The 12,963-nt window shown below is 44.6% G+C and overlaps 1 protein-coding gene across 3 annotated transcripts; it reads left to right on the forward strand.

Moving 5' to 3' along the window:
* Nucleotides 1–5,136: 5,136 nt before the first annotated feature.
* On the forward strand, nucleotides 5,137–11,385 carry LOC147418833 (phosphatidylinositol 4-phosphate 5-kinase 9-like). 3 transcript variants are annotated; one of them, XM_086506287.1, is made up of 9 exons: nucleotides 5,137–6,639; nucleotides 7,225–8,691; nucleotides 8,875–9,042; nucleotides 9,262–9,427; nucleotides 9,516–9,626; nucleotides 9,718–9,905; nucleotides 9,988–10,160; nucleotides 10,648–10,798; nucleotides 10,889–11,385. In XM_086506287.1, exons 2-9 carry the CDS (start codon nucleotides 7,328–7,330, stop codon nucleotides 11,157–11,159), a joined length of 2,592 nt encoding a protein of 863 aa, XP_086362413.1. In that variant the 5' UTR covers nucleotides 5,137–6,639; nucleotides 7,225–7,327; the 3' UTR covers nucleotides 11,160–11,385. The 3 variants fall into 3 exon arrangements, with proteins under 3 accessions (XP_086362413.1, XP_086362416.1, XP_086362414.1); XM_086506290.1 differs by lacking the exon at nucleotides 5,137–6,639 and adding an exon at nucleotides 6,646–6,824; XM_086506288.1 differs by lacking the exon at nucleotides 5,137–6,639 and having other exon boundaries at nucleotides 6,646–8,691.
* The last annotated feature ends 1,578 nt before the right edge of the window (nucleotides 11,386–12,963 follow it).

Consider the following 12,963-nt stretch of genomic DNA (forward strand, 5'->3'; position numbering starts at 1 on the left):
GCAGAGTACCAAAACACTCGATTTGGTGGAGAGTCGACGGGTAGCTAAGAGACCTTGCCGACGCATTTCATCCTCTTCATCTTTGGCTTGCCAAGCCGTCATGCCCACGGTATGTATCGGCTTCTTGAGCCCGCCATGAAAATCCCCATATAAGGGGTTGCTCCTTGTTGCTCCTACGGTTTCGCCCTCAACTGGCCCCTCCATGGAAGCTCTCATTAGAGAGAGAGAGAGAGAGAGAGAGAGAGAGCATGGAAGCTCTCATTAGAGAGAGAGAGAGAGAGAGAGAGAGAGAGAGAGAGAGAGAGAGAGAGAGAGAGAGAGAGAGGTACAAACAATGAAACTTTTTCATTAACAACTTATAGCCTTGCTATATGTATAAACAACCATCTGTAATGTTGTTTAGCTACACTTGCACCTTAACAAGTCATTCTAAGTATTCGACAATTTCTGGCCACTGAAATTGCTCTCAATACGTCGTGCTGAAAGTGGTCTAGAAAACAGATTTGACCAGCACCTACGGACTTTGTCGTGACACATACTTGAAATAGTGGGTGCCAGTGTCAGTCCCAGAGACTCATATTCTCCACATGTGGAATATATCTCATGTAAGGATGTCTAAAAAAAGAACATCCTTGAAGTACAAAATGTACTTGTTCGTGGAGTTTACGACGGGAGGGAGAGGAACCCTCATTAGCCTTGCTCCACACTGGTTAAACCAAACTCCTTGAATTCCTAGACCATGTTGCATCCCATGTGACAACATGTGCCAAATAAACCCTACAATTGGGTCTATAACTGCATAATGTAGAAACTTATTTTGGACACTACAACCCAAAATTTTGTGGCTCTTACATGACCTTGTCATTTCTTTTAAGAGCAAAAATGGATGATAACATAGTTTGCACATCCTATGTGGTAAAGCAAACAAACATAAACAAAACCAAATCAGATGCGTACCTGAAGGTTGAACATATTGTTCACTAATCCATAATGAAAAGGCACCTACCCAAATTTCCCGCCTGTAAAGGCCTAGGAACACTCATTGAAAATGAGTGAAATGCAAGTAGTATTGCACGTGTAACCTTGGGTGTTGCCTTTGCAATCAAGACCCCTTGGTTAAAATCAACATTGCCAAACCCCTTGGTTAAACTTTGCAGGATAACTGCTCAATTAGCAGCCGACCCTTGGCCTATGTCCGTGACCCCCCTTGGGTTTGCCCGTGGCAGTACATTACTGCGAAGTTGAAATGTTTCCACTACCCCTTGGCAGTTTTTGGACTTCTTTCCTTGAAAATGCAAGTGTGAAGGTTCCAAGAATTGACCATCAACCCTTAATAAGTGATTTAGTAATCACGAGTTGGGTCTTATCCCAAAATTGTACTCATATCGGCACTCTTAGTGCTAATAGGAGCTCCATTGAAGGTGGAGGCGTATTCGCAATTGGATCTTTATTAGACCCAAAAAGCCATAATCTTGGTTTTTTGTGAGCAGCTATGCTATCGAAATGTTGGCTTCATCCATACACCTTAGTAGAGATAAGCCCTTACGAGTTTAAGACGTTCAAAAACTCAACTTGACTTGCACACTTAAAGTGTGGTGCTAAAATAATGTCCAAAAAATCACTAATGGCAAGACTCTTGCTTGTCCATTATAATCAATGGGTACTCAACTAAATAGAGTGGGCTCTTAGCCCTTCCAGGTACCGTATTGACATTGAAAGATTTCAATAAAATCATGCCTAGTTTCACCTTTCCTGCATAGAAGTTGGGAAGAGAGAGAGAGAGAGAGAGAGAGAGAGAGAGAGAGAGAGAGAGAGAGAGAGAGAATACTGGGCCGAGGAAAACCCCTGATTTGAATGTGTTGTATGCCCCGTCATATGATCTCGGGTAGAGACCATGTCTGTGTTTTAGCTTATCCTATAAGCGTACAACTACGTACTTGTACCACGCCCTTGTAGAGAGAGGTACCATAGGTCACATCTTGACCCACTGACCTTGTATGCGATCGTGACTGTATCAGGGTGCATACGTATGACACTTTGCTTGTGAATAAACATAAACAAAAAATGTTTTAAGATATCAATAACTAACCTTGTCCTTGACAGAGTAGCTAGCATGATAGCGGAAGCGTATACAATGATGGGTGGTGTATGTCCAACATACTAGTATGTCATGCATACATATCAAAAAATGGAATGATAAGCCCTTGGCTTCAATGACAGTCTCAACCATGTGAACCACTGGTATACGTGCCTTGCATGATTACTCCAACATGAAAAAATCAGAGTGCGCGACTGCAAAAATTGTGAGCTTATATCCACATAGTGCCAAAGGTGTGTGCCATTATCATTGATCCGAAGTCAATCAATAATACTTGGGCATATAAGAGAAGCCGTGCTTCACATGAAGTCAGGCAAAGCACATTGCGTTGTACAACGGCCTCTTATGAAGTTTGCTCAAGCACTTTGCTTTGCACAGTAGAGAGATCTTTTCCAAATTGAAAAGTAAAACATAGACAAAAACAAACATAACTGGAAATTGACTAACCTTGTCGCCCACTTGTGGGAAGGTTGCTGGTAAATTCGCTCGAATCTGGCTCATAGCCATATATACTGCTTGAGTGAGCTAGCGCATGTATCGTATACCCCCTCTTGTGATGTAAAGAACTTGCAGACATGTAAATCCCCATATAAGGGGTTGCTCCTACGTTGCTTCTGCGGTTTCATCCTCAACTGGCACCTCCATGGAAGCTCTGATGAAAACGAGAGAGAGAGAGAGAGAGAGAGAGAGAGAGAGAGAGAGAGAGAGAGAGAGAGAGAGAGAGAGAGAGAGAGAGAGAGCCATGCATGCCTCATGCAACCGATCTCCTTCCCCCCTCCTCCATGGCTCCCCTCTCCCTTGAGCTCTGATACCAGTGTGAGACCGTGGGAAGATAGACATGCTCATAACCACCCAACATGCCTATATATAGGCCCCTGGCCCTCTGGCTCTTAGCTACATATAGCCCTTGTACCGCATGTGTATCTTGAGTTGACCCTTGGCCTTGGCCCGTCCTACCTTAAGCCTGGCACATATCTTTATGCGCATGAAGCTAGTGAAGAAGGCTAGAGGCTAGAGTTTTGCGAGATTGAGAAATGAACTTCAAGAACTTTGCAATTGTCTTATATGCCAAAACCCAATTAAAAAAATTTAGTTATATTAATTCACTAAACTTAAAACTTCACTACAAACTTAAATTTGAAACAAATTTTCACGAAGAAAGTGACAAAACCCCATCTATGTTGATTAAAAACGAGCATTGCTTCAATTGGAAACTTTTAAAGTAAGAGGGCATCTGCATGGGCTTCATGCAACCCCAACCATCTTACATCAGCAAACATTGCCCCCGTTTCCCAACTTTGTCGATTTTGGCAAAGTTGGAAAACTAGTCTTCTATGACCACTTTTTGAAATGCAGACCAATTCACGCATCCGAAAGCTACTTGGTTTAATTGAGATCGAGCCAACATTGCTGAAGCAAGGGAGGGGGGGTTCTACCCTAGCTCGTTCAAAACTGCTTTAACTTATCATGGGAACATGATGTACTAACAAAAGATGTAGTTGGAAAAACCATCTTAGGGTTGTTATATGTGAGCCATACATGTACTTCATTGTGGACTGCACATCCAACTCCATTCAAATTTTGGTCGCAACAATTTTGGAGCTTCAAGGTATGGGCCCTCATGCGACCACCCCATGTGTTGGGCTACATGGTTACCCAAGTGAGATGTCATTATTCAACTGTAATCTACTATCCATTGTGGTCTTAGATATTGTTGCAAGATAGTGATTAAATCACACTTCATGGACGTTTGATACTTGAAGCAGCCGTGAAAAAAAGGTGTAGACTCAAGCTGCACCAAGGAAAAATAGCTTAGGTTCTGTAGAATACCATATGTTTCCCATTGATGCATTTAAACAAACAGACAAATAATGATTTTTGTAGGTTGAGATCAGTAGAAGTGAGAGGTGGATGTGGTTAGCCTAGCTTGGTATGAAAGCTCATACCCAAAGATCAAAACTCTCGAGAGAACGTTTGGTTGAAAAGCTACTGTTCTTACTTTGGGGAAAGGGGGTCGCTAACGAGGAAGATGCGGATGGGTATGATGGGGCTTGTTGCTCGATCTTGGCCATTCGGATTGTCTGTGAAACCTTTCAGACACCCACATCATGGTTAGCAACACCTTATTCCTTGGACCTTTTGTCTGTAGAACATGCCAACAAACGTGTAAAATGGGCCATATATTTCTATCCACGAGAGCTAACACTCTAGTAAGGTTCAACAAACTCATATGTTTTCATTCAGAAGACGCGTCTGTTTTGAACATCAGACACAAATGTGTCACAATTGAACAAGAAACATTTTAAGTTGAGAATATTGCTCTATCCAAGGTCTCGAGCTAGCCTTATGCGAGCAAAGTCTCATTTACGCGACATTTGCTTCGTGTAAGAACGACAGTTCTACACGTGACATAAATAGAGGGTTGAAACTTGAAAACCTTGAGGTTGAGAAGTTGAGCGTTGTGAACTTGTTGTGACATGCAAGAAAGTGCTTTATCTAATGTTAGCCAAGAAAGCCTTTTTGGCCATCTTCAATGGAGGCAGCTTCGCAGCCTCTCATTCTCTCTCATTAAAACATGTTGCAATCTGACTAATAAAAATCACACACCACATACACACACGCTGTCCCTCTCTTCCTCCTTTTCATTCACATTCAAACGTTTTGTCTGATTGCATACTCACAACCTTTGTCACCATTGTTTCTACAGCTTGAAGAGGAGAGAGAATGTGCAAAAAATAGGTCCCCCCGTCTCTACAGAGCCCCTCTCGCTCTAGGCATGCATAATGAAAGTCTCTCTCTCTCTCTAGAATTTCTCATTTCTCTTCCCTCTCTCTAGGAGGTTGCTCTCCGGAGTCCGGCCAGTTCTGCAGGTAGTTCGCTCTTCGAGTTTCCCTTCCTCTCTCGATTTCACAAAGAATTCTCTCTCTACTTCTCATTGTCTGGCAGGTATGCATGTCTCCAAATTTCAACCCTATCTACTCTCTCACCAAGCAGGGAAAGGGAGCAATCTCTCTCTAAACATCTCCGTTAAGCAGCTTTTCTCTCTCTACAGAAAGAAAGCCATAGCCATTGGCCCATTAGCCACTTCTCTCAATGACATACCAGTTCACTGTTTGTCTCATATCTGCCACATTCTCTCACTACAACTCCCTCTTTTCTCTCACTTTTATGAGTTCCAGCCTCCAGGTTCCAACTTCCAACCTCCAGCCTCTCAGACAACTTCCTCCTCTTCTCTCTCCTCGCTACGTTCTCTCTCTGTGCTCTGCAAGTCTTCCTAGCCATCATGATGGCCCAATCTACCAATGAATAGGGAAACCCAATGAGCTCCAGGACCTCCATATCCAGCTGCCTCCTGCATGTGTGTGTGTGTGTGTGTGTGCAGTGCGTGCATATGGGTGTGTGTGTGTAGAGACCCAATACCTCGAGAACCCATCTGCTGCAGCGCAGCAGCTCTTCCACTCTGCCCTTTCTCTCTCTATCGTTCCTCGGACTGTGGGGGCGATCCCTGCTAATTGGGTGGAAGAACGACGCTCACTCTAAAAACACACTCTAAAAACACACGCTCTCCCTGTGCCCATTTGGTCTTTCGCCTCGACACGATCACGCACCTAGCACACATTGGTTCGAGTCTAGAGAGAGGAGAAGAAGCTACACACACACACACACAACAGTCTCCCCCACCCAATTTGGGCACCAATTACTCACGTCGCCATTTGGGTTTTCATGTTTCTCTCTCCCCCTCCCCCCCCCATTCTCTGTCGCTCACGCACAGACGCAGGCGGAACTCTACCTGAGCTGCTGCTCTTGCGCGATTTGGGCACTCATTTCTGAGCTTTCCACGAGCTCCGCTGCCCTCTACTTGAGGTGCGCGCGTCCATTTTCTCCCTCTTTAACGATTCTCTTTCTAACGCAGGGGGCTGTGTCGTCTCCGCCTGCGTTTGCAATATGCAAGCCGCTTTCTTGTCTGCAGACGAGTATTTGAAAGTTCAGTTATAAACCTCGAGCGTGCTCTCTCTCTCTCTCTCAGCAAATACACACGTTTTCTCTCTCAAAGCTGCGCACCCCTTCAGCAGTTACACGAGTGCGCCAATTGCCCCCTGTGTTTTCGGGTCTCTCTCTCTCTCTCTCTCTCTCTCTTTGCCCATTTCTCTCTGTCTCTCTCACCGCCCTTCTAAGTTCTCTGTCTCTCTCTCTCTCCGCCCCTTGATGGTTTTCTCTGTAGAAGCAGCAGTTACATCAACTTTCTCTCTCTACAAGGCTTCCGTCCTCTCGTACCCGCTCTGAGCTTTAAAAGCCCCTCCTTTTTCCCAAGCAAAGGCCCTCCACTCCTCCTCGGCCCTTGCAGCAGCTGCGCCTGCCTGCCGCTTTGTTAAATTTTGCCCACCACCCGGCATTTCACATTGCAAAAGCAGAACATCGCACATTCTATCTTGGAGCTCACCTCTCCTCTCCTCGCGTTCTTTACTCTTTCGCGCCAAGGGAGCAATCACATTAGAGAGCGGATAGATCTGGGATGCGACATTAGCATATCACACTGGAAGGTGGCCCTTTGAATCTCTCTCTCTCTCTCTCTCTCTCTCTCTCACGCACGCACGCACGCACGCACGTACACACACACACACACACACACACAGACACACACTTGTATGTATTGGTTTCTGCAGGCAGATGATCTTCAAACTCGAGCGAGCATGCACACGAGCACCCTCATGGTCTTATAGACATTGTATGTGCAAATTCGCTGAATGCCAGACGTTGCTCTATATGTGGTGCGAAGCACGACTGTCACCGCACAGTTTTTAACGACAGCACAATGCACAATGGAACGGGAGCATTGACTGCCCCGGCATGTATTTGTCCAATTGCACATACAGGTTTAACATACATACAATGCATGTTGTGACTCCTCCCAATGATGCAAATGCCAACATTTTGCTCTTAGCAGTGGGATGCTATTTAATCTATCAGACGTCCTGTCATTGATCTGATTGATGAGCATCGTGTACACACACACACACACACACACACACACACACACACACACACACAGAGAGAGAGAGAGAGAGAGAGAGAGAGAGAGAGAGAGAGAGAGAGAGCTCATATACTCTTGTATTGACATGCTTCAGAGGTTCTTCTTAACCAATTCCATCTCTTGTTAACTAATGAGTAAGCTTTTGGAACGAGCTTCAGAGCCATAGTCAAGGTGGCCCTCTTCTTTGAGGGTTATCCATGGTAGGAGCCTTGAAGGATGTTTTGGAGGCTCAGAAGGGCCTTTCTCTCTATCAGTATGTAGAAACAATGAGGACTTTCTTGAATGAGCTTCAATCACAAACAACGAAAAAGGGGCTTCTATCTCACAGGAAGACAGCACCGATTGGTCTATTTTGCATGTCGGGGCCAGTCGCACATGCGGATGATGATGAAGACGAAGACACTGAAATCATCGATAGTACCTGTAATGTCAAGACTGCTCCAAAGAGTCTTGAAAGTAAGCCATGGGTAGTTGGAAAGAAATATATGAATTCAGCACAGAAGGATGTAAATATGACAAATGTCGAGAAGATTAGAGTCATTCTCGAGTGCAATGACAATGGCTTGTTGCATCGAGATAATATAGTAAAGCAAAGGTGGGCCAATGGATGCGTGTATGAAGGAAATTGGGGTCCAGACCAGCAAACTGGAAGAGGGAAGATAAGCTGGCCGTCAGGTTCGTCATACGACGGTGAAGTTGTGAAAGGCAGCCTTCATGGAGTGGGGACATACAAAGGTGCCGATGGGACCATATACAAGGGTAATTGGAAAATGAATAAGAAGCATGGGTTCGGATGGAAGAAGTATGCCAATGGGGATGTGTATGAGGGTGCATGGAAGTGGGATGTGCCAGAGGGACAGGGCAGATACTTCTGGAGCAACGGGAGTGAGTACTATGGAGGGTGGAAGAACGGAGTGATGTCAGGAAGAGGTGTTCTGGTGTGGTCAAGTGGGGATAAGTACGATGGACATTGGCTTCATGGACTAGCAGATGGACATGGAGTCTACACTTGGGCAGACGGAAGCATATATTTCGGCACTTGGCGGAAAGGCCTCAAACATGGCAAGGGAAGATTCTTCCCCCCAGGTAGCAAGTATGTTGAGAGCGATGGCTTGAGCTCTTCATACCCTGTTTGCATTGAAGAAGAGGATGACTCCGATGTGGATTTGGAAAACTCCGGACGACAGAAGGTGTGCTCTCCTTCTCATGTACCACAAGAGCTACGAAGGTCAGGGCTGGGTTTGCCCCCAGATGAGCTCACTCTTGGTATGGTGGCGACTTCCTTGGACATTTGTGAAGACTCTAGTCTTGTTTTGGAGAGGCTATGGAGGCTTGAGAATTCAGCTGCATTCCTTCCTAGTGTGAATGATGTCACCTACTCGAGCAAATGTGTGTTTGAGGACAGTGATGAAAACTTCTCTTATGGAGATGATCTATCGGTTTCTGAGGGGGATTATAACCAGCCCAAATGGCTAATGGAGGAAAAGAAGAGGCCTGGAGAAACCATATCTAAGGATCATCGCAATTATGAGTTGATGATGAGTTTGCAGCTTGGTATCAGGTATGCAGGAAATGAGTAGATGTACGTGCATATTTACACATCAACATTCACATGGGAAATATAGATCTAGATGTCTTCATGTTAGACACAGTCATGATACTCAAGCAAGCATTTAATGAATTGGGAAGCACGATTGTTGTCTTCCATTGAAGAACTCAATAGACTTTGTGTCGCTGTCTTCAGACATTCGGTGGGGAAGGTTACGCTGGTGCAGAAGAAAAAAGTAGTTCCTGCTGATTTTGGTTCTAAAGCTAGGACAAAAGTTAGCTTTCCTCGAGAAGGCTCGCAGGTGACTCCTCCTCATCAAGCTGTGGACTTCAAGTGGAAGGACTACCGCCCAACGGTTTTCAGGTTGGTAGAGTCATTTCAGATCAAGTTGTCTGACCATGGTTTAGGTTGTGGAGATATTAGTTTTTTGATATGGGTTTTCTCTCAAAATTGATGCCCATTGTATGTGCAAATCAGCCTGTGAAGCATTTGATTACAAGCACCTTTTGTAGCTCATAGAGGCTCTTAGGTTCATTGCAAAGTGGGTTTGTGCTCATTTGCTCATTCCCTGCATCTCTGCAGACACTTGCGAGAGTTATTCAATGTTGATGCGGCTGACTACATGCTCTCTATTTGCGGTAACAATGGATTAAGAGAGCTTTCTTCTCCTGGGAAGAGTGGAAGTGTTTTCTATCTTACTCAAGATGAGCGGTTTATGATCAAAACCCTGAGGAAAGCAGAAGTTAAGGTATGTGCTGATTGCCGAGCCTACGGCAGGGTTGTTAGCAGCTTTTCTTCTTCTCAGTTGATTCTCATGCACTCGATGCACTCTGCAGGTGCTCTTGAGAATGCTGCCAAGGTATTATAATCATGTGCAAACCTACAAGAACACTCTTCTTACAAGATTTTTAGGGCTTCACAGGTTTAAGAATGCCAGTGGGCAGAAGGTGAGAATTCCACTCCTTAATCAATGCATGGTTGGATAAGTATCCAGCAGTAGTGCAAGTGCATCACAGACTCTAAGTGTCTATGGTGCAGGTCCGGTTCATCATCATGGGAAATGTAGTCTGCTCGGACTCATGGATTCACAGAAGGTTTGATTTGAAGGGCTCTTCGCAAGGCCGATCGGCAGAGAAAGAGGAGACAGATGAGAGCGCAACACTGAAGGACTTGGACCTGGAGTTTGTGTTTCAACTTGACCAGTCATGGAGAGATGCAGTCTTGGAGTGAGTGGACTGTGGTCTATCCTTTAAGTAGCTTGCCATAAGAAATGATACTCATGTTCATGTCTAAATTTCTGCTTTGCAGCCAAATCTCCAAAGATTGCAAGTTTCTGGAGTCTGAGCACATCATGGATTATAGTCTATTGTTGGGACTTCACTTCAAGGAATCTCCTTCTAGAGAGGCTACGGACAGTCGCAGCTCTGTTTTTGATCTACCATTGCACGATGTTGTGCTATCGAGATTTGTGGCAGAGAGCGGTACGTTTGCACGCAAAGCCTTTGCTTGAGACATATCATTGGAAACACAGTTAGAGACTGACATGAAGCCATTCTCTTAATATTCACCTGCACTAGATGCTGTGATCAAAGTCATTCCAAGCACATTTAGCTCACGTGATGTTAGCAGGTCCAAATCCAAGGCATCGTATATGCTTCTCATCGCGAGGTCTCCAGCTAGAGCTCTCTAGCATAGGAGCACTGACATATGACTTTCCACCCAACCGTAGGAGTCTTATGTATATAAATTGCTCTTGGCCTGTTCACACTTGGCTGGTCATGGGCCAACCATGGCCCAAGCCATGTTGTGTCGGGCTACACACCTCTATGGCTATCTATGGCCTCCTGATAATCTTGTGGCCTACTGGCCCTACCATGTGAAAATTCGTACATACTAAAGAATCAGTGGTAGGTCCATTGTTATGTTGTCTTGCTATTAATATATCAGATTGCTTTGCTGTTTTAACAGGTGGTTTTGTAGAGGTTGAAGTGATTCCCAGTCAGCTCACTTGCAAGAAATCACGATTTGAGCAAGACAATGACTTGCTCAGAAGGCAAGGTTCACTTAAAAACACAGGAGAAGAGGGAAAAATCAATCTGCTTTTTTCCAAGGATGAAAGGTAAGAGCATCCAACCATAACGCTCTCAGAATCTTTGGTGTTGGTTCATTTGCAGCTTGGATGTAATTTGTGATGTTCCACAATGTGCAGTCGTGACGTACAGATTGGCTACAACATGCCTGCGAAGGCTCACCGAAGGCTTGCAAGTGGAAAAGCTGATGTCAATTCCAAAGAGGCATATAGTGTTTTACTCTACTTTGGAGTAATTGACATTTTACAGGAATATGACATGGGGAAGAAGTTGGAGCATGCCTACAAGTCTTTCCAGTTTGATTCTCTTTCCATTTCTGCGGTTGATCCAGTCCTCTACTCCAAAAGATTTCAGCAGTTCATGCATGAGATCTTTCTGGCTGACACTTGAGATTCCGGGCGTGCATTTGTGGAATTTTTTGTGGAGGATATCTTTCTGAGACCCTTTGCTTACGAGCTCCCTAGTCCACAATAGCCAAACTAGCACATTGTGAAGAAAACTTCATTGCTTGCTGAGAGAAAAGATTGTGGAAAATCTTTTGAGGGAATTTTTTTGGAGGATAATCCTTGAAATTGCGAGCTCAGTTGGCATGGAGATGAAAACCCCATTAATGGTATCAAGGGCTCTTCGTCTGGACCAGATGTCGCTCACATTACACAAAGATGTGTTTGTCTATACATCCATGAGAACACAGATCTTGGTACTAGATTCCGGCTGAAGCACAATTATTTTGTTTCCTATTGGCTCTATATGGTTGATGGTGGGCTGATCAACCCCCCTCACATCTCTGGCCTTGTCTTGTCTCCTCCCTCTCTCTCTCTCTATGCTGGTTGGAGCAAACGAGGCCTTCGAGGGATGGTCAGGAGTAGGCCGAGCATAGAAAGCATATCGTGCATATTGGATGGCCCTCAAAGCAAAGGCATGGCGGTGGAGCTAGAACTGTCAATTGCATATGGGAATGGCTTTTAAGCGAGCGTTGGAAACATGGTTTGCCCTGTGAATGCATTGCCCCACCAGGAAAGGCAGATTTTTTATGTGGTCATTTCAGTGAGTAGGTGGAACTCAGCAAGAGTGCCAGCTTTCTTCTGAAACAGACGATTGCTGATGCTGAGATGATTGAATGGGGACCGGATTCCCGGTGGTAACATGATCAAAGGACATTGAGGCAAAGCTCTCTTCTCGATACCTTGTGGGTGGATCGTCATATAAGTCGCCCCCGCAAATTTGTTAATGCTGAGTACAATAAGAGGATGAGCTTTGTAAGGAACATACCCAAGTCAAGGAGCGAGCGCTGAGGTCTTGGAGGTGATTTCTCTTAATCGTCGCAAAACATTGTGGGTCACAGGAGCAAGTGATGAGCTCTCAGGGGCGATTTCTCATTGTCGTCACTCTAAACATTGTGGGTCATCTTACAGCATGATGAGCAACAAGCTTCAGAATCTGCATTGGAGGAAGACACAGTAGAAAATTAGGACATTCTTTTATTTTCTTCACAAAAGAGGAGTGGCTTTTTGAAGGAGTAGACATCTGTCTCTGCCCTGCTTTGGCAGGGACAAGATGGGTTGCCCTTTTGTGCTCTATTTTATACACAGCAGGAGGATCACCTATGTGCTGACACTAGAGGTAGAAAGCTTGCTGTTGTATGTACACTAGACACCACTACTTTGAGAGGAGCAATAGCAACTGTGGTGGACTTATATACACACCAAAATTGATTTGTACTTAGATAGGTCTTTGCTAGATATGAATGTGACCAGCATTGGACATGAATGTGAATCACAATCAGGAGTTTTGAATAGAATGAAGTTTTAACTACATATATTGTGGGTTGTGTGTGTGTGTGTGTGTGTGAGAGAGAGAGAGAGAGAGAGAGAGAGAGAGAGAGAGAGTCTTTGAACTCTATTGAGTCCTTACGTACCATGTTTCACATGCAAGACCCCTCCATTGAACGTGACAAAAGCCCCCCCATTATTTTACTCAAATAATGGAACGTGTAGACTGTATGTTGGAACTTGCACCAAAAACAAAAATACAAGATCGGCTTTTTCATCCAAGAAATGCCTCACACCCCTGAAAACTATGCTAATATTCCTTACCTTTTGCAAACTTGCAGAAGAGTAAAAACTCACAATGTCAAGGGCTAATATTGACAGGCACATTAGAAATTTCTTTTGACAGGCAATTTGACAAGTCC

This window comes from Adiantum capillus-veneris, chromosome 29 (genome assembly GCF_014529385.1).
Source record: "Adiantum capillus-veneris isolate H3 chromosome 29, ASM1452938v2, whole genome shotgun sequence".
NCBI lineage: Eukaryota > Viridiplantae > Streptophyta > Polypodiopsida > Polypodiales > Pteridaceae > Adiantum > Adiantum capillus-veneris.